The sequence below is a fragment of the Onychostruthus taczanowskii genome, unplaced genomic scaffold (assembly GCF_017590055.1).
Source record: "Onychostruthus taczanowskii isolate IOZ18803 unplaced genomic scaffold, ASM1759005v1 scaffold6, whole genome shotgun sequence".
NCBI lineage: Eukaryota > Metazoa > Chordata > Aves > Passeriformes > Passeridae > Onychostruthus > Onychostruthus taczanowskii.
Genome location: NW_024503679.1, coordinates 16,519,023 through 16,540,772, shown reverse-complemented (window position 1 = coordinate 16,540,772; position 21,750 = coordinate 16,519,023). Strand labels below are relative to the sequence as shown.

Genomic DNA, 21,750 nt, shown 5'->3' with positions numbered 1-21,750 from the left:
TTGAAATAATGCACAGGATGACTGGGCCATTTTACCTTTGAGGATATTTAATTGTGATCAGGACATATGTTTTGGAGCATTTTAAAACAGCAGCTGATCAAAGCTGGTTATAGTGAGAGCAATGATCCCCACACGTTTGACTCTACAGCTTCCCCAGAGTTAAGTTTAAAATATTCTGAGAGTTTGCTCCCTGCCTCACCTGAATAAATCTGCAGTGGCCTTATTCCGTGTTTAAATTCCAGGTTTAAATTGCTTTAACTAGAGAGGACCTGGTTTCCCAGCTGACCCCACACTGGACACGAGAAATCCCTCTGGTACAGACATGATTTACCTGCCTTGATAATCTACCTGGTTTACCCAGTCTAAATCCAATTCCCTGAGTTTGGAGAGGTCCCTCCTGGATAAATGTGTTTTGTGATATTCTATTAGGTGAAAAGTGCTGACTGCATAAAAAAAATTCTTGTTCAGAGGTTGATGATCATCTTTTGTACTCTCCACACTACTTTCCTTCTGAATACATTTAATTATATGATGCTGTATTCATTGCCTTGCTGACACTAAAGGGCTCTGCAGTTAAGCCTAAATACTAAACCAGGCAGATATTCAAGTGTTGTAAAGTCAGTTTAGATTTTTTTTTGCCAGCAAGTGCTGCCCTGATTTACGGGAAGAGGGAGGGAGGGTGGGATTTCTTGCCTGCTTTCTTTATTGAATTCTCTTTCCTTTTTTAATAACCATGTTTAGGTAACTGGTACTGTAGGAATGGATTTTTTTAATTGCAGATAACTGACTGGTATTGGGCATAGTTTTAGTGCAAACTAGAAAACTGTTCCCTGGTGGTGAGGGGGATTATAATGCTTGCTGACAGAAATCCAGCTCAGGTTTGCTGGCTTTTAGTATGCAAAATCCAATTTTTTTAATGAAGGTTTTATTTGTGTTTGTTTTCACTGGATTTCATGGAGGGGAAAAAACCCTCCCAAAGCCAGGATTTGCTGCTTTTATTCATCAGTTTCATTGTGCCAGGACATTGTTCCTTTTGGCTGCATGGAGCACGTTGGAGCCAAGCTGCTGGAGGGCAGGAGAGTGGTGAGAGTCTGTGCACCCTCCACTGGAAAAGATGAATTTCCAGGGGAGTCCCAGTGTGAGAGGACCCTGAGCCAACAGGCAGTGCCTTACTCCTGAGATGCACAAATCCTTGCATTCTCCACAAAAAATCCCTCACAGCTGGGATTTGCTGGGCTGGAAACCATGAGTCCTGTCCAGTTAATTCTAGTTTTCCACATGCAGGGTGTCCAAACTGGGGGACTGCACAAGTTCTCCCATTTTGATAGGTTTAAATTATTCCCCAGGCAGCCAAATTCTATCCAAAGGCTCTCCCAAGCTGTGGCTGTGACAAATGATTCCCAAGGTGCCTGGGCAATGGGATAATTGTTGCTCTGAAACCCATTGTAGCCCAGGGACCATGGGGTGCATACTTTTTTTTTTTTTTAATACAAGTAACCCAAATATACTGTTAATGCATCTCAGATCAATTTTGAGGCTGTGCAGTGGGAAACAGAACAACCCAGACAGGGAGTGAGAGGTTCTGGGGACTGAGAGGCCAGAAATGAGAACAAATGATCCTGGTTCTTCTGTGGCCTTAATGAGGGAGTAATGTGAGTTATGCCTGTAAAAGGCCACAGCAAATATATAAAACAGGGTTTATAAAAAAAGAATCCATGAAATTTAACCAGATTTTGTACAGTTTGGAAAATAACAACTACAGTTTCTTTGTGGTAACTTTTACTCCCCTCTCACTCTGAGCTTTGCTAGCAAAGACTATGATCAGTAAGGTAAAATTAAATTGTATCTAATAAAGTACTGTAGGTACTTTAAATTGACATTATTTATAATATTTTGCTTACCCTCTCTTTATAACAAATGAAGTTTCCATTTTGTTTGTGTGCATGTTCTGCTGAATACTTCTGATCCATCATCAAATTTAAGAATTAGTATCAGGCTGAGTAATTCTGGAATTGGCATTTACTATGAAATTTACAGTGTGAATTAGCATATTAGCACAAATTCAGAGGTGACATAAAATGCTGACATCCATTTGTAAAGGTTTGTAAATCCCTGTAGGGTTATAGGAAGCAAAGGGGAAGTTCTGCTCATTCCAAAGGGATCCGTGCTTGGCATCTCCGTGTTTTGCTGAGAGAACTGCAGTGTCACCAGGGTGCAGACTGGGGAAAGCTTTGCAGATGGCTCTTGGAGGGGTTGATGATTTCATGAAAGACTCTGGCATTCAAGCTGCCAATGGTTCTGTCTTTGGATGAGTCATGAGCTGTAAAGTCACTTTTTTAAGGGTAGGAAAACTTTCCCATCCTTTCTGCCTTCCCTGTCTTTCCCATGAAAAGGGCACGGGGAAAAGGAGGCTGAATAAGATCACTGGTGGTTTCATTTTGTCCTTTTAGATGTGTATCAAACCCCGGCACAGCTCCATCACATCCTGTTACAAGGTGGGCAGAGGAACTTTTGTCAGTGCTCAGTCACAGCAATCGCCTGCACACGGAACACTTGGCACAGGAGCCTTCCCCAAGGTTTTACTGCATTTTTTCATTAGCACCAATAATAGCCTCTGCAGGGAGTAATTAGTAACACCCAGAGGGGGAAGGAATTCTGCCAGAGGACATCATTATGTCTGGAAAACTAAAGATGCTGTGTAGTAAGGTCATGAATAAATTGTTTGAGTCCAGGGTGGAGGACAAGCCCGGTGCAAGTACAAAGTTTCCCCCTGCTGCTGATCCGCTGATGAAGAGCACGGTAATTTCCACTGAACACCATTAAGGAAATTAGTTTGTTCTGACAGTTTGTGTTGCTGGATACCATATGTTTACCTTGAGGGAATGTTTGTGGAGAACCACTTAGGGTTAATTGTAAATGTCACAATTAAATAAGTAAATATAGAGGAGTGTATCTGTGATCTGCATCAGTGCACAGACACCATGTCCCAGCACACCGGTGTCCCACGTGCTGTGTGTACACAGAAATATACATTTGTAGGTGCTAAATCCATACTGATCAGCTTATCTGGACACACAGGCCTCAGGTACAAACAGCAGCAGCGCTTGGCCTCCCTGATCTGCGGATCAGCACACACAGGAGCCTCTGCACCGTGCCCTGCTTTCCACTCAGTGCTCTGGGCACCGAGCGTGGAGCATCCCTGGGCTGCTGCCAGGGGCTGCACCTCTGATCCACCTGCCCAGCCTGGCGAGGAGGGGGCGAGGGAGGGATCAGATGGGGTGTTAGAAATCTCTGATTAGCTGGAGTCTCACTGCAGATTACCAAAGGTTCCTATATTTTGCCTTTCAGCGCTGTCAGTCGCCCCCAGTAACCTGTGGGAGTTGAGGAATTTCAGCACCTGGCAGATAAAACCTCCAGAGCAAAGCTGTCACCCAGGTCTTTGTCATGCAAACTTGAGGCCGGGTTCAATAACATCCTGTTCCTCTTCTGCATTGCGGAAGCCTTGAAAATTGATTTTCTGTTTTGCCACTGAGTTCAGTGGAACCAGACGTCAGCCCTCCAAGGGAATTGTATTCCTGTAGATTGTAGCTACTTCTGAAATCCTTAATTTCACATCCTTAAATAGCAAACTTCGTGACAGACCAGGTGTGGGTGCAAACTTTGCTGGACATTGTTGACCAATGCTGGGTTATTAACTCTCTTTATGGTCTGGGATACCCTTTTTTTTTCCCCTTTCAAAAAGCATTTCTCAGACTTGAAGTCCTAATCCAAAATGCACAGGAATAAATACAAATTTGTGTATTGATCACCAGAAAAGGATTTTTAAGGGAGTTGATCACTGCTTATAGCAGGAATGCATTTTTAAAAGAAACAAGAAATGTAACCTGTTAGGGTAACATTAATCCAGGGAAAACACTTTCTGAAGCAGCCAGAGCTTGTTAACATAGCCAACACCTAAGGCAGCATTGTGTCTTTAAGCTCTACTAATATTGAACAATAATAATTTTGGTGGAGGAAAATCTTCCCCTCTTGCGGAACAGAAACAAGACAGATTATTGACTGCCATCTAGAAAGACAGATGCTGTGGCCCTCGGAGTCTATTAATATTTGATGCTGATGGATGTGAGCTGGCAGCCTGAGTTATTAATGGAGTTTGGTTCCTTGGACCTCACCCTCAATCCATGGGGAAGAATTAACCATAACAAGAACTGGATGCCCAAAGCTCTTGGGGTGCTGGGAAGGGCTGTCAGTTCCAGCAAAAATGGATGTTTCTGAAGTGTTTATAGGCATGGAAAGTCATAGGTGGGGCTGCTTAGGTCACTGCCACCATCCAGTCTGATTTCAAGGGGACTTTTAGGGTCCCAGGAATTGTAACTTCCCTCCTGTATCTTTGCCATGTTGGGGTGCTCCCCTCAGGCCTGGATTTCAAACAAGAGGCTCAGTGGTAATTTTTGAGCAGGGATGAAGTGTGGGACACCCTGTCCTTGGTGGCACTGAGGTGGCCTCTCCCAGGCTGGGGTGATGCAGAGCAGAGAGCAGGAATGTGCTGCTCTACACAGAGCAGGGCATTTCTCACAGCTGGCCCTGACCCCACATTCCCTAAAGAATTTTTCCATTGTTTATGTCAAAGTCAGATTTGACCCCTGAAATTAGAAATAACCCAGTGGATAGATTTGGGGGGGTATTTTGATAAACTGGCACTTCTAAGTGAAAATATTGAAAATGAAGCACCTCTGAAAGTTTGTGATGTCCATATGGGTCATTCTGATTTGGAACACAGAGATGGAAAATACCAAGTTATTTATAGCTCAATTTCCTAATATAGCTTTAACATTTCCAGGGGTATATGTTTGATTGAATTAGCTACTCCTTCCTAGCATGGATACCACATCCAGGCATTGCACTATCCTCATTAACCTCCCAATCTTAAAAAAAAAAAAAAGAATAATCAACATAAGGAGCACAGCTGTTGATTAATTTTACTAAATAGGATAGAAATATAAAGTACCATATTGCAAGAGTGAAGATTCAATACACACAATTTGAAATCAGTTTATTAGAATATATAACTCATTAACAGCTGGATGCATACACTGCAGCATTATCCACTCAGGCAGGTGGTGAGAGGGAGGTGGAATTTACATATCTTTAACAGTACCTGAATGCATTTCATTTCAGAGGTCATTCTCCCAAATCAAGTTCAAAATGTTAATAACAAGGTGTGCATTTATAATTAATAAAATCTTAGAGCCAGTGCTATAGTTCAAGTGCATTTTCCTCTTATGTAATTAAGAAGTTAAGTGTATTTGGCAGTTGTCACTCAGAGAGCTCTGGAGGTCTCACTTGTCAAACCTGGGGATAGAAATCTCATTAAACCAGGTATTTTTTTCAGTTAAGGTTTGTTTGCAAAGTACATCAGTGAATGGTGGGCAGCCAGAATGCCCAGCTCTGTCAGTCCATAAAGCCAAGTACATTAAAGTAAATGCCAACACTCAAAGGCTTGGAATAAACAGCCTGATGGTCACCTTGTGACAATTACAGAATATTTAAGGTTGGAAAAGGCCTCAAAGACCACCAAGTCCAACCATCAACCAGCACCACCACTGTGTTCACTAAATCATGTCCTCAAGTGACACATCCACATGTTTTTTAAGATTTCAGGAAAGGTGATTCCACCACTTCCCTGGACAGCCTGTTCCAATGCTGGACAGCTCTTCCTGTGAAGAAATTTTCCCTAATATCCATTCTAAACCTCCCCTGGTGCAACTTGAGACCATTTCCTCACCTGATTATCCTGTCACTTGTTACCTGAGAGAAGAGACTGACACCCACCTCACTACAACCCTTTTTCAGGGAGTTGTATCCCTTTTCTTTGGGATAATCCAAAGTGATTACAGAAAACCAGTGAATCCAGTCCAGTTATGCCTGGCCAGGGAGCACTGCCCCCAACACCAGCTGCTCTGTGGTCACAGAACATCAGCTGAGACACTGGAAATCCTCCTGCTGCCTCCAGCCCTGGCCCAGATGGTGTTTTAGAGGTGTCAGGATGTGGGAATATGATTTTGGGGTGATTGATGGTTGGATTGGATGATCTTCACTCTCTCCTAACCCTGATGATTCTGTGGTTCTGTGGTTAGTGAATGTGACTCCCCAAGGGGTATTTTAACTCCACATCACTCTGCTCCCCTTTCCTTTTCAAAGGAATTTTCTTTTCCTTCTGGATCACTAGTTCAAATCCAGATAAGGTCAGTTGTCATAGAAATTATTAGCAGTACCAGCAGTTCTGTGTAGTACATGAAATGAGTTGGGAGTTTCATTCACACAGGATAAGGGTTCCTAAGTGGCACTAATTGGCTGTCTAATTGTCACACACAGGAGAAAGGCAGAGGATTGATTAGGCGTGGAGACTGAATGCCCCTCTGCCAGCCCGGGTTCCTGGAGCTCATTCCATAGGCATGCTGGCAGGGTAATGAGGGGCAGCCTGCTTTGGATTTGCTGCCTGTCAAGGCAGCATCTTTTCCTGCCAGGCCTTTGCAGGGGCACTTGTTTTACTCCACCAAGGTCAAAGATAGCATCTTTTACAAACAGTGCCTTCACTCAAAAATCAGAGACTCTCAGGATTTACTTGTGAGCAGTTAACTGTTTCCTTTTCTTCCTCCTGAAACAAAGTTTTTCTAAAAGGTCTAAAATATGATGAGTCACCCTGGTGTGAGGCAGAACTGCTCCAGCAAAGCAGATGGGGGTTTATGGTGCTCAGAAATCTGTTCATATTTTCTTGTGCTGTCTGGGTGTCTGCTGTGTGATATACAGGCTCCTGGAGGTACTTGTCACAGCACAGGGAAGCTGACATGGTGCACATTTCACTCCTAATAAATGGATCCTCCTATCTAACAGTGAAGCCTCTCACGTGCAAAAATACATTTTGACCAACACCTTTTCCCCTGAGCTATGACACAGGTCACACCATGCAATGGAGCTACTTTTTATCTTGTAGTAGGTTCACTTTCCCTGGCATAGAACTAAATTATTTAAGTTTGACTCACTGAAGTAGTAAATTTAGGAGCTAATTTGCAATGTGAAAGTCAGGATTACACACAGAGGAAAAGGAAGCCAAAATACCTTGTATATGTTAATGTGTAGACCCAGCTGTGGGACTCAGTAAGTTTACTAAGGCTTAAACCTCAATTAGTGAGGTTAGACCACAATTGCTTTAAACCTTATTGTTCTCACATTTTATTTCCCTTGTTGTATCAGATGAACAGTATTAGTAAGAACTGTGTCTATCCTTCCAACCACACAAGCTGATCAGTGCATACAGCACACCAGAATGCAATGTTACAGCATTCTATATTTCTGTAAAATATGAGTATTTATTCTCCTTTCCCTCCCTTTGCCCACACCTAGAGCAGAAATAGGACGGAGGCCACGTTTCTGTGTTCTGCTGTGTGCCTCCTGTCTCTGACACGCACATCACTCCTGCTCTGCCTTCTTCCTAAAGTCACAATCTCATGCAAATTAATTGAAAACAAATGCAGGTACCAGCTACGCATCAAAAAGGTCTGATGCACCTGCCATGTCGTTTTCCTCTCTGCCAACCTGTGGAAGATGAGCACGTACGAGATCCTTTAGGTTTTTAACAACCCTATTCTTAGAATATATTTTCCAAGAACCGCAGAGCAATCTCTGCACGGTTTCAGACTGTATATTTTGTGATTAGTGCTTCGTAAGTGATGTTTTGCTTAATGATCTAACATCTGCTCTAGGAGGTTTGTTTTTGTAACTTCCCCACCTCCTGCTGAATGAATGCCAGAAACTTGTCCCTTTCCTCCAAGTCAATCAAAGCACTAATTGCATCATAATCATGGGAAGCAGCGGTGACTGCTCAAGTGCTGAAGACTCAGCAATCAACTCACAACACTCTGCTCACTGTTCAGAGAGAGAAAGCTTCCCTGTGCCGAGCTGGGAATTTCCTACATGCCAGATTCCTTTAGCTGACTCTGACTTTTCTGGGTTGCAGGGAGATGACTGCACCATTCCCTGCATGGCGGGGACCTACGGAACCAATTGCTCTTCGGTCTGTAACTGCAAGAACAATGGCACTTGTTCCCCTGTGGATGGGCTGTGCTACTGCAAAGAAGGTAAACAAAATTCACATTTAACAGGTCCCTGCCATCAATGCCTGTCCCCTTTGAAAGTGGCACAGCTGTGCAGTCAGGAACTTCACTATTTTCTTGTCCTCCCCAGTATCCCAGCTTAACAGGGGCTGGACTGCAAGCCAGGGGCCAGACTTCTCTGCTCTGCTGCAGAAACCTGTCACAGAACTGAGTGTGAGGGCAGAAACACTGCTCATCTCCAGGGGAAATGCAGAACAATCCTCTGGCTGCTAGGTTTTTAGGCCTTTGCTGCCCTGTTTCTCCCAGATTCCAAAGCCACTGGGCACAGGAGTGGGGGCAGCTTCCTGCCTGTGTGCCCTGTAGCCCCTGGCACTGGGCTATGCCTGGCCTTGGTCATCCTCACCAGCCTTGACCTGACTCCTGCCTGCCCATCTCCACCTTGGGCTGGTCTCATTCCTGGTGCCCTGGGCTCCTGGCTCATCCCAGCTGCCAGCCCTGTCCTTGGGCACTATGGGGTGGGCCCTGGCTCTCTGCCCTTGCTGCCATCCTCAGCTGCTCATTATCCTGTACCCTGGCATGGTGACACCCCAGCCTTGTGCAGGTGTCCTCTGTCTCCTGAGCTAGCACAGGGTTCAGGATGTGGCTGTCATTTATTTGGGGAAATAAGAAGTCTTTCCTGCTCCAAGGTGACTGACATATTTTCTACCCACATGTGTCCATAATTCCCTCCTGGACGTGGTGGTGAGCACATCCCATGGATCCAGTAACCACCTGAGAATTCCTCCACTGCTCATGAAACAATGGCTCTTCTGTTCCCCCAAAATCCCAACATGAGCTACACCTGTATGACATACATAAGCCCTAAAACAGAAGTGAGGCAAATAACAATAAAATCTGGCATTTCAAACATGAATTAATGGATCACTGTAGAACCCCATTTAATGAGGGTGTATAAACCATGAGTTACTGCTCAACTCCACGACACAGAGCTGCAGTGTAATGAAAGTCATTGTGCTCCTGGTAGTTAAGATTTGAGCCTTAATGGCTAGAAATTATGGCATTGGTCTTTTTTTAGGTGTAGTAGCTGCTTTAGATTAAATAGCACTCTCAAAAAAAGAAAAAAAATTACGTACGAAACAGGCAGCATCACATGAAAAGTTCTTGCAGTCCTGTAGGTCAGAAGGTCTCCAGCCTGACAGACAAGGACTGCCCAGCAGATCCCAGAAAGGCATCAGGCACCTAAATCTGGTTACAGCCAAGGCTGTGATACCTCCATCTGTGTTTAGAGATGCTGGGAGCTGGAGCTGGGAGGTCACAATGAAAGGGTCAGTCTTTGACCCCAAGTTAGTTTTCATTTACACCAAGAAACTGCTCCTAGAAACAGAGAGCTGCAGCTTGCCAGCTGCTTGTCTTGCTGTTTTCATGAAAACATCCCAGATGATGTTTCTCTCCCTTTTTCTTAGGGTGGCAAGGAGTGGATTGCTCTATTCCCTGTTCAAGTGGAAGCTGGGGTCTGAACTGTAACCAGACGTGTTCCTGCAGCAATGGAGCGTCCTGCAGGCCAGCTGATGGCTTCTGCCTCTGCTCCCCAGGATGGCAGGGGGAGTTCTGTGACCAGCCTTGTCCTGTGAGTTCAAATAACAATTTGGGGTGGTCTTCCACCACCTTAAATCACAGTCCCCATAGCTCTGCTGAACAGAGAGCAGGGGAGGATCTCCATTTGTCTGTGATGTCTGAGGAAATCAAGTGTAAATAACAGATTGGGGTTCTAGCAGTCAACTGGATGTATTATACTTTGCATTGTATTTTATCAGAGCTATTGTTGTGTTATCTGCAGTTTCTTGAATGTCATTTTTTAAAGTGATTCCTCATTTGGTTCTGTATGGAAACATTAGGCACTGAGTTTCTGTCTTCTCTGTATGTTAATTTAAAAAATGCAACTCAGCATTAAGAGGGACATGATAGATGATTTTGCACATTGCAGAACAAAAAGCTGATCACTGAGAGGCTTTTTTACTTCTGTTCTTGAAGGATGGAACATATGGCCTTAATTGCAGCGAGCGTTGTGACTGCAACCACGCGGACGGGTGTGACCCTGTCACCGGGTACTGCTGCTGCTTGGCAGGCTGGACAGGTAAAACCAGCAATTCCCTTTGCAGACCTTGGGGCTTTGGTTCATGTTGGGGTTTGGGGGATTATGTTGGTTTGTTTGGCTTTGCTATTGCATCAGTTATAGCCCTGGACTTTTGACTGCAAACTTCTAAATAATAGATTGAGACAAGATCAGCTGAACTTGCCCATATTTAAATCACTCGTGATGGTGACAATAATTGGCATTCATTAAATTTGTATTCAGATGAGTTGAAGATGGCTCCAAGCCTGCAGCCAGATGTTAGCCTTCTGTAAAAGCATCCTCAGGAGGGATGCAGATCATCCATAATCCTGCAGAGTTTTTCTCCTTGAACTGCCCTTTCCACAGGGGTGCAGTTGTGGGACGGTGAATCCCAGGACCATCATACCTGGGCATTTCTGATGAGTCATTACAGCTGCTCCAGCATACAAAACTCTGAATTTTCCCATTTTCCAATGATTCTTGTCACAGGGTAGTTGCAGAGAGCAGATTAATGCTGGTTTGACACAGCTGTTGTGATTACACAGCAACAGAGAGAAATATTCAGTGGAGTCCAGGCTGGAGTTCTCAGCACAATTAGACCTGCACTTGATTCCACAATGATGCTCTCTTTCAGCTTTTGACAGCAGTAGGGGGCAAGTTATTGACCCAACCATTTCACACTTTGCTGCCTAAAATCCTGGTTAATCTCTCTCTGCTCTCTGTTGAGGCCTTGGGTGGAAATAAAGTTATGTTCTATATACTGCAGAACCACCAGTGGCACTGACAGTCAAAATGCATTTATATTAACAGCAAGTCATTTGGAAAATTTAATTGTTTTTCAAACAAGTACAAGTTGGAAGGATGCATGGAGCAAGGCAGGCTGATCAGGCAGCCAACATTTGGGATAGTGTCACCTTTTCCATTGATTTATGCCTTAAACCAACACAGGCCTTATGTTTCTGATGGACAGGGCATCCCACAGCAGCCCAGCTCCCAGGAGCATGAAGCAAAAGCAATGAAATTATGCCTAAAACATACCATGGAAATAATATTTTAAAATTTTTTAAAAAGTAAAAGTACTAAGTTCTCCATGTTGTGTACAACAAAGCTACGTTTCTAAGATACTGGGCATGTAACCCTGAAAAGGACATTTTTCCCCCAAGAAAATCCATTTTATAAGCTCACTTGTATCCCCTCCTTCATTCTCTTGCCTTCCTCACTGGCTGGGCAGCATTTATCTTTCTCTGAACCTCCTTGCTATCAATGTATCCATCTATCAGGCTTTAAAACTCTACTGTTCATTTACTGATGATCAGCAGAGAAACAGCTGGCAGATTTTCCTGTAGTCACTGTGAGCTTCTTCAAGGGAAAAAATGGCTTTTAAAATTAGAGTAATTTGAAGAGAGATTCTTATATACACCTACTCTAAAAGTTTATTACACATCTTCTGGATGTAGCATTCCAGAGGAAACTGCAGGGACTGACCTTTGCAGGCAATGCAGACTGAAGGTGTAGCTTTTCCTCAAAGGCATTTGCAGCAAATACTTTGTGCTTACTCGCATGCATATCTGTAAATGGACATCAAATGCAGATACTAATTAATTAAAGGTAAGAATTTCTGATGCCCTTCTTTTAATTTCCACATTGAGCAAGGTAAGTGTATCTTAACTTGGAGGGGCTTTGCTGCAGCCTAAGCACTTTATCCATCAGTGTATCCATTCTGCAGTTCTGGAATTCTTCTGTTCAGGATCACATTTCAGGGAGGAAAATATTATATCCATATTTGAGACCAGGTTGGAGTTGAAATGGTGACAGGACTCTGTAAGGTGGAAATGCTGATAGACAGAACCAACACGTGTTTTGTCAATTCTGTTCCAATGTTTTTTCCACTTGGCTTGGCACCAGACACAAGGATAAATTCTGCTCCTAACAGTTTGAAAGTATGTCATTTAAGAAACTCTTCAGCTAGATAATTATATTTTCATATTAAGGAGTATGGCATCAGTGAAAGATTAATCTTATCTGCAGTTGTTGTGAACTGGGCCATGATGTGTATTGCGGTGCATTTTATTAATATGAGGTGATAAATAATTCAGGCTGAAATTTTTGCTTTCTGATTTTGGTACTAATTAGGCATGGCCTGAAAAATATCAGGAAAGTTCAGGATCATGGAACTTCTGAGGGTTCTTCTGCCCACTCACACCAAACAGAGAATTCACGTGGCTTTCTGATCCTAATAGCACAAAACTTCATCTGAAACAGCATATTCTGTATGTTCATCCCAGACGTGGGACTCCCTCTTGATGTCTCTGTTTTATGTAAAGATCAAGGGGAAGATTGAACCCATTTTCTTTAAAGTGGTTTCAAGATGTTACTGATATAAACCTTCAGGGACTGATAGATGGTAAGAGCATGGAGGAGGACTGGGAAAAGAAGGAACAAGTCATGTCCAGAGTAGCACACAATGTAAAGTAATAGCACTCTACCATCCTTTTATTATGTCCTGATTGCTACCCAAGACTATTATTCAGGACAATGACCTTCTGTGGATACCAGCTGGGGGAAGGTAATTTTCAGGAGCTGAGTGTCCCTGGCAGATGGGAAGATGATGAAGAGATCCCCACGTCTCAAGCAGGAGATCACAAAGCTGTGCAAACCAGCTGGGTGCATAAATAAGCACAGAGGCAGCAAGCTGCTCCGAGCCGTGCCCATCCCCTCCCTGTCAGCTCCGTGGGGAATTCCAGCCAGAGGCAGGATCAGCTCTGGGCGTGCTTGTACCTGGTGTCACTGCTGCCAGTCACCGGCCAGGTGACACGTGGTGCCACCCATGGCTTTGGAGATAGCTCAGCAAGAACAGAAGCCCAAAACTACATTGGCAAAATGCTGTTGTATGGTAAAAACAAAGTGAAACTTGTTGAAATATTGGGCAAAATCAGATCTGTGACCTGCTGGTGCCATGCAGAGCTGAATTTCCCTCCACAGGAAGGACATGTGAGATGCAGTGACACTGAGGGCTTGCATTGGATGGAGTTCTCCAGGCTGGGCATGTAACTTCATCTATACAAATAGTACCCTGGAAATCCAAACAAGAGGTGCTCATACCTACTGCTGGGTTGAAAAGGAAAAGTCTTGCTCTCAGAGGACCGAGTCTTGATTGCTCAGGCTGTTTTTTAAGGATTAATAAGGCTTTCTTTCTCCATCTTTGCTGTGCATTTTAGGTACAGACACTTCTTTCTGTGCTTGCAGCTCTCTGTGTGCACAGGTCCTTAGAGCTCCCTACACACCAGACATTTGGGGAAGAGGTCTTATTTTATGTACACTCAGGTAGAAATGAAAATGCTCAGTGCTAATTACATTTCATTTATTGGGGGTCCCCGAATCCCCCACTGAATCCACAGAGGGAATGGAAACACAGAATGCTGCATGGCAGAGCAGCTCCTGGAAGTCCTTCACAAGCAAACAGATCCTGGAGTAGCAGGATGAGTCTCATCTGTCCCAGGTGCAACCTCCTGTCCTGGATGCTCAAGTGACAAGGTTATAAATTTCATTTAGGCTCCTCTTAATTACTGTAATCTGAAAGTGGACAGGAAAGGACCAGCTGCTTGGTGGCCTTGCAGGATGACAGTGCTGCTGTGCCAGATGTAATGCTGAGGATCTGCAGATGACAGCTCCAGCCAAGTCCTGTGGGATGCAGGATGAACTTCAACCCCCTCAGCTTGGTCCTACCTCAGGCAGCTGCTGGCAGCAGGTTTTTTACCAGAAATGGCTTCCTCACAGATTCCAGCTGCTTGAAACTGTGTAGCCTGTAGCTCCTTCCCTCAGTAATCCCTCAATAATTAAATTAGAGCTGCTGGCCTGTCCTCTGATTTCTGGAGGTGCTTGATCAGAGCCAGGTAAGACTCCCCAGGAAGACAGACCCAGGTATTGCCCATCCTGCCCCCAAGACCCGAGTCCATCCATTTTCCCACTCCCAGACTGATCCCAGAAGCAGAGGCACTGGCTGCTCCTCATGCTGAGCTCTGCTCCTCCCCAAGATGAGCCAATTGCTCCAGGTTAATTGTGGCAGCGTGTGTTTTGTTACCCTTTCAGCTCTTACACTGGGTTTAAATGGGAAGTGATCTGCAGGGGGATAGATTCCACTCCTCTAAATGCTAAGGTCAGTTAAAATCCTGTTTATCTGAATTCCTTTAATCTGAAATGCTGTCTTATCTGCATCGTGTTCTGCCTTTTTTCTTGTGTGGTGCTCTGGTTTTGCAGACCTGCTGTGGTGATGGTATCTCATCTCCCCACTGAGCTTGGGTGCCCAGAGGCTTCTCTCATACTCAAAGCCAAAGTTTATTCGCTATATTTTAACATCCCAGAGATGTGTGGGGAAAATTAGCCTGGTGCTTTAGATATGAGATGGAAAACATAAAAGTGTGCATCCCATAGTTAATCATAAAAGAAGCCCATATAGATTTTCCTTAATTAATCAGGATGGCAAACACAGGTATGCAAATGATGCATGCTGGTGAGGAACAAACATCTTATTACCTTGGTGCTTTACACCTTCAAGCTTCATTCCTGGCTCATAAGAGCAGCCTCCCTCTTTGCTGTTACACAGGAAATCAAAATACAAATTTCACAGCCTCAATAACTTTCCCACGTTGCCAGAACACAGCCCCTGATGGTTTCTGCTCATGTCCAGCTCCAGCACAGTGGCTGTGGAGTCTGGAGCTGCAGGATTTCCACCTGTGGGGTGTGAGGGAGGGATGGGGTCAGGAGGTGCTGCTGGGCACAACCAGGGCAGCTCCAAGGGACGAGGCTGCAGGGCTGGGAGCATTTGCAGGCTGGCAGTGACATCTGCACTGTCACTCAAACACAGAAACATGTTTCCTGCCTCCTGTGGACACATTAATTCAGGAAAACTGATAAGCCTGTTACTCAAGGGAAAGGCTTTTTGAATTTTAAAGGAGCACTGACCACTTTGAAGGGGAGCTCTAAGGTATTTTTACCTTCACTTTCTCTAGTTCTTTGCAAGGAGGTGAAAAATCCTTGAAGGAAAAAACCCACCCTTTCCATAAAATGTATTTTGTTTGAACTAATATGACTTTTCTTTCATTGCAGCTGAATCCAATTTATAATCTTAGGGTCAGATCCTGTCCTCAGCCTAAATAATTCTCTTGTCATTAGTAGATCAGCCTCACCTATGTGATGATAAAACTGGGAGCTGGTTTTCCATGCCTATTTAAAACCAGAAAAAAAAATCTAGGACTTGTTTCATGCACCTGCAGCTTTTTAGCTGAAGATCCAGAGTGGTTTAGAATTCACAATGGCATGGGTTGACTTTTTTTTTTCCATCAGATTGTTTCATACCATTGGTTTGTAAGACACAGCCTAAAATACCAGAATGGAGCAATAGTAAGTTCCTATTAAACATGCATTTTCTAGATGTCTAGTCCCATTATCTACACCCTATTTTGCATTTATCACTTCTGGCAGTCTTATCCCAGATTTTAAAATTAATAATTTATTTCTGTGATTATTCTGTATCCTTACATTAGCTTTAAATGGACAGGAAAACTAGAAATTTCTAGAGTCAGTCTAAAATGGTGCATTTTAGCCTCTCTCCTGGCCTCTGCCTTTCCAGTGTGAAAATCTTTTCCATATGAAAGGTGTGCTTACTCTCTGGATTAGACAAGTGCCCTTTAGTCTATGAATGTAAGATAAGCTTATTAGAAATTAGCTTTAATTTTTCATTGACTTAATTTCAAGTGAGTTGATAAGATTTTAATGTCAGGCTGTGCTTAAAAATTCTCTCTTTGACAGGAACCTTTAAGGATGGTTCCTGCTGATATAGGGCTAATTTTCAAAAATATGAATTCTGAAGTTATATCAAAGATTTCATTGATGTCCTGGCATTAATTATGTCTGTGCCTTCCTTGGCAGGTGTCTGGGGGGCTCCTAATTTTCATCTGAGTGAGGTTTAGTTGTGTTTGTCCTGTGACAGATTTTGTATCTATTTCACCTTTGGTGAAATCAGTTGGATTTTTGCCACTCCTTCAGTAGGAGTTGGATCAGACCCTCAGACTATAATTAGCAGCTGCAGTAAGGCTACTGCTAAACTTCAGCATGTATGCAAATCATTGCAGTAATAATCTTATAAACACAGAAGATATACAAGTTTGTTTATCTTTGAATTTATTTTTGGGTTTAATTTTGCTTAATAAAGGACAGCTTTTAAATTTCTGAGAGAAGATAGAGCTTGGATGGCATCCTGGGTGATGCTAATTTAATGGGCTTTAAAAACATGAGACTTGACGTTAGAGGTACCCAACCCTTTTCCATTTTGATGTAGACACATTCTATATATAAGCCTGGCTGTGTGTACAATAGTCACCTATAAATAAATGTGGGCGAGAAGTGGGGAAAAATTATTTGTGCACATTTCAGCAGACTAAATCCTGGCTGTTGGCATGCTGGGTGTAAAAGGAGGAGAGGGAAGAGTGCTCAGCAAACAGCCTGCAAGTTAAAATGAGGTGTGTATATACATTTATATATTTATATAGTGGAGAGAGACTATTTACAAGAGCAGGTAGTGACAGGTCAGGGGGGAACGGCCTCACACTGCCAGAGTGTGGGTTAGATTGGATAGCAGAAAAAATAGAAATGTTCTTGATGCTGCCTTCCCTGTGGGGGTGGGACCCTGGCATGGGGTGCCCAGAGCAGCTGTGGCTGCCCCTGGATCCCTGGCAGCATCCAAGGACAGGGCTTGGAGCAGCCTGGGACAGTGGAAGGTGTCCCTGCTCATGGCAGGGGTGGAATGGGATGATCTTTAATGTCCTTTCCAGCCCAAACCAGCCATGATTCTAAGATCCATTATGTTATTAATGAAAGAGTTTGCAGTGAAAAATGTTGTAACCATCTTCCTTCCCCTCCCACACCAAGGAGAAAGGGTGGAATTTCAACACAATTGACCACAAAAAGCTTTGGTTATGCCCCAGCTCTTGCTCAGCTGTTCTTCACTCATGGTTTAGTTCAGGAGCTTGAACATTTCCAGCAGGAAAACAATCCAGCTTTTCCCAGTTACCAGTTCCTCCTGTTTGCCTGCTGATGGTCTGCTCAGATCTTCCCCAGCTTTCTCTTCCCTCCTGAGCTGAAACTGTTGAGAAATAGGAAAGGTCTGAAGATGAAGCAGGGCTGTGTAGGGCTTGACTCCTTTTAGCCCCATTTTCTGCAGGTCTGCCCTGCCTGCTCAGGGCAACTTGCCCTGCAAGAGTGCACCCTGGAGAATACCCTGGAGCAAAGGCAACCAGATCATCCTTTATTTTAGCAAACATTTTGACTTACCTAATTTCTTGTGAGGTAGGTCTCTTGCCTCAAAAGCTTTTATTGCATAAATTCCCCAGATTGGGTGATTCATACCTGGAGATTTCTCTAGATAATTAAAAATAGGGGTAGAATTAGAGCTCCACAGAGGTGCATTAGGCTCTAAGTGTATTACTTGCAGAAAAACACTTACATTAATGGGTGCATAAATCGCCCCTGCACAGATGAGAGAAGGGACAATTTAGAATTTTTCACTGGCTTCAGGGAAGGGCTTATTCTTCATTATTTAGGACCAGATCATGGAGCTTTCATTTAGACTGATGGGCTGTTACACTCAGGAGTTGCCCCTCTGACTCCACTGGTGAATGATGCTCAGAAAGAGAAGGAGAGAAGGAAGGGCTCCATGGCACCAATTTGGAAAAAAGCATTTGAGAACACCACAGAAGTTCATAGATAATGTGAGTGTGGTTGCTGTTCTCTGCTGAGTAGTTTCACTATATAAAAACAAAAATAGCTTATTTGCAGACTAGATGAGCAGCCATCAATTCTTAATGTTTCCATTTAATTTTATGAGAGATCCCTTTATGTTTTCTTCTATCTGCTGCCCTCCCCACACTGATTTTCTCATTCTTCAGCATTCTTAAATGCTGAGCTGTCAGGAATTGTGCTGTGGTGCTTCTGACTGGCTCTGAGTCAAATACTTCAGGGTTTGCCTCAGGTAGGAATAAATACAAAGATGCAAAAAGTGATAGAAAAGCATCAAGAATTCTCTGTGAACTCTTGTTGGTGCTCTGTGATGGCCCCTCTGAGCAGTTGATCCACAGCTTAGACAGTTCTTCCTTGTGCTCTTGGTGAATTGTCATTTACCTTTTAGAAGCAGCAGAAGAGTCTCTGCTTAGGAAAGCACATGGACCTAACCTCAAATACAATTTAAATAGAATTTATTACAGAAGTGTAACAGCAATGAGGGTATCAGGGAAAGACAAGAAAATAAGGTTAAAGAAAACTTGAATGTGTGATTATAGAAATCATTATCAGAAATAAATGTACAAATCAAGGCAGGATCCAGGGTGACCTGGGTGGCCTCTGGCTCTGCCCCTGGCACAGCCACCTGGGCTGGAGAGGGGGTGCTGCCAGTGGGATCACTGCAGGTGGGACAGAGACCAGAGGGAGGGTGCCCACCCCAGAGGTCACACCCACTGAGACGTTCCCAGACCTGTTCCAGTACCTGCAACTCCCTGCTGGCCCCTGCCCACACCCAGCCAGCCCAGCAGCACCAGCTGGAGGGTGTGTGCTGGGTTGGGTACCCTGTCAGCAGGTACCAGCCACCACTGGGGATCCATCCTGCCACAGACACGAGCCACCAGCATTCCACATCAAAGCCAAGCGTGACTCACCAAACCTCAGGCCTCCTCAGCATTGCCTGCATAAATCCAGTGCCTATTTTTGCATAAAAAGCAGCACTTTCCAAAGCTATTCAAATGCCAGAAATAAGAGATTATTATGACTTCATGTCATGTTGAAAGACAGGTGGAGGAGAGCACAATGTTTGTGTTGGATTCAAATGTCTGCTGAAATCGTTCCTGTCATTCCTAATTGATGTTGCATCTGTCTTTAGATTGGGACTATTGAGGGGGAAAAAAAGCTGAAGATCTTATTCAGAGAAATAATTACAGTTATACACTGGTAGATGTAAAATTAAAGTATGTGGGGGGCAGGGAGCTACATCCTATAATTTATCAAATTCCTACGTCCCTGAAAAATAATTAGATGCTGGGCAGTGTGCAGGCACTGCTGTGGAGGCTACTGTCAGGGGGATAGCAGTGGTCAAAACCAGGCCACTGGTTCTCATTTATTCCATCATTTTTGCTCTTTTATTGTGTTTGGAGTATTAGTTTCCAACTATCCAGAGACACTGCAGAGAAACAATGGCAGCTTTATTAAGAGCCAGAGACGTAATCCCCAAGCAGGAGTGCAATTGCAGAAGCTGGAGAAGGAAAAAAGGGAGTTCTGCTTGTGACTGGCTTTCAGGAATTTTACCCTCCAAAGTCCTTCAGCATGATGTAGTTATGGGCAGCACTAAATCTGCATTACTTTGACAAACTTTCTTGAAGCCACTGAAGATTATTAAGGGAAGCAGCCTGTGAAGGAGCTCTTCAATAGATGCCTTTCATTCCAGTTGTATGGCTTGAGGGGTTTTTTCCTCTTCTTTGTCTTGCTCCTTTTCCTGATGCTTGTGTGGATGTTGGATTAATCTATCACGGTTGATTTGTAAATTTGAATAAAAGGACTGACTTCATCTGGTCAAACTTGAAACTGCTCCATGTAAGGACAGACACAGGTTTCTATCAACAGATTCCTACTGCCAGAGGGCAGGGTTAGATGGGATATTGGGAAGGAATTCTTCCCTGTGAGGATGGTGAGGCCCTGGCACAGACAGCCCAGAGCAGCTGTGGCTGCCCCTGGATCCCTGGAAGTGTCCAAGGCCAGGTTGGACAGGGCCTGGGGTAGTGGAAGGTGTCCCTGCCCATGGCAGGAGGTGGGACAAGATGAGCTTTATGGTCTCTTCTGGCCCAAACCATTCTGGGATTCTCTTCCTCCTCTACCTCTCTCCCTGCTGCTTTCCTTTATCAGGATTGTCTGCAGCTCCATGTTGGAAGATCCCTGCCCAACCAAAGGCTTCACCTTTGGGAAGTCTGGGCTGAGTTACCCCAGATATTCCCCATGTCCCAGCCAGCAGCTGCTTGGACACTTGGTAGGAAATTGTGCTGGAGGGGCAGGGGTTTGGAGCAGCTGTCCTGTGTGGTTGTCCCTTGGAACAGTGCAGTTGTGACTGTTCTGGTGGGCTGAGTTCAGCCCAGTTTGTGTTTTCCACAGTAATTCAGGCCCTTGGGGCTGGTTTTCCTTCTCTCCATGTGTTCAGAGGAGGTTGGTGTGGGGAAAAGGGAGTGAAGCCACTCCTGGGACTGTCAGCTAAATGCCACGTACAGAGCAGTCCAAAGGGAATCCCACTGGAAAGCAGCCAGTGCTTGCAGAAATCCAATACCCCAAATCCCTGCTGGGCCATGGAGAGTTTGTGGCTGCTGTTTCACAGACTGAATTAAAGCCACAGTGGGCTCTGCCTTACTGCAAAAGTGCAGATCTTTTGCCCATGTCCAGTGGATAACTACAATTTTATAAGTTATGTGATTTCATTTACAATTCACCCCCAGAACATTGTCTAAAAAGGTCTTGGAAGTGTAATTTTATACCAATGTCTGCAATTGTGAACCACAGCCTCGGGCTGGCAGATAATTCCCTGGTATCCAGGCAATAGAGTTTATGTATAGAACTGCTTCCTGCAGCTTCAAGGATTTCTGATAGTTGTCTTTCTAATTTCTACACCATGCATGTGAAACCAGGACTTTGTTCATAAATTAGGGATCTGTGGTTGTAACACGAGGTAGTACAGAGCTGTGTCAACTTCAGCACTTTTTGTAGTTCTGGAAATTGAAAACTAATTGCTTATCAGAAATGTTCATCAGCAAGTTCCTAAATAAATATTAAAGTTTTACATTACAGAATCTTGCTGCTTCACTGACTCTGACTGTAAAGTAGCTGGGAGGGATGGGCTCCCCCTTCACACGCTGTCAGGCTAGGGAATTGTAAAATTAAGGTGCTTTTTCCAGCACAATTCCATAAGACTTGCATGTCCAGATGCAATTTTAACTTCTCATTTATATTTGCAATTCAATGCGTGTAGGAGCCTTCAAAAATTAAGTCTTCCATGAGAATTAACTTGGAGTAATAAAAAGTAATAAAACCTGATTGTGGCACCATCTCGGTTGTCTTCTGGAAAAGTACAAATAAATAAGGGCTGGAATGGGTGCCAGTGGCTTCTGGAAAGTTTCCTTTTCCCCCTTTCCCTTTTGCTACACAATCAGCTCCACAATGACTCATTGCCTTCGTTAGCAGAGGGAAGACATCCCTCATTACTCATTACCAAAGGAAGGGCTTTGCTGCTGCAGGAACAGCCCTGGCATTCAAATTCAGGTACCTTCCGCAAGAAAAGAGTCAATGTCATTCTTCCCCAAACTTTGTCAAAAGAGACAAGAAATAATGCTGTTTAATTGTCCCTGTTTATAAATAGCCCATCCACAATGACAGAATTGTAGTTTTAATGCTGCAGTCGGGAGGAAAAATGCACATTTTTCTGTGTTTGTGTTTGAATTTCAG

The 21,750-nt window shown here is 43.9% G+C and overlaps 1 protein-coding gene across 1 annotated transcript in view; it reads left to right on the top strand.

Annotated features, from left to right (window-relative positions):
- Window positions 1-21,750, top strand: part of MEGF11 (multiple EGF like domains 11) — a 189,742-nt gene that overhangs the window by 130,565 nt on the left and 37,427 nt on the right. The window contains exons 10-12 of the mRNA XM_041418556.1: window positions 8,018-8,138; window positions 9,578-9,741; window positions 10,146-10,248. Coding sequence (XP_041274490.1) covers window positions 8,018-8,138; window positions 9,578-9,741; window positions 10,146-10,248 — 388 coding nt within the window. The remainder of the gene's footprint in view (window positions 1-8,017; window positions 8,139-9,577; window positions 9,742-10,145; window positions 10,249-21,750) is intronic.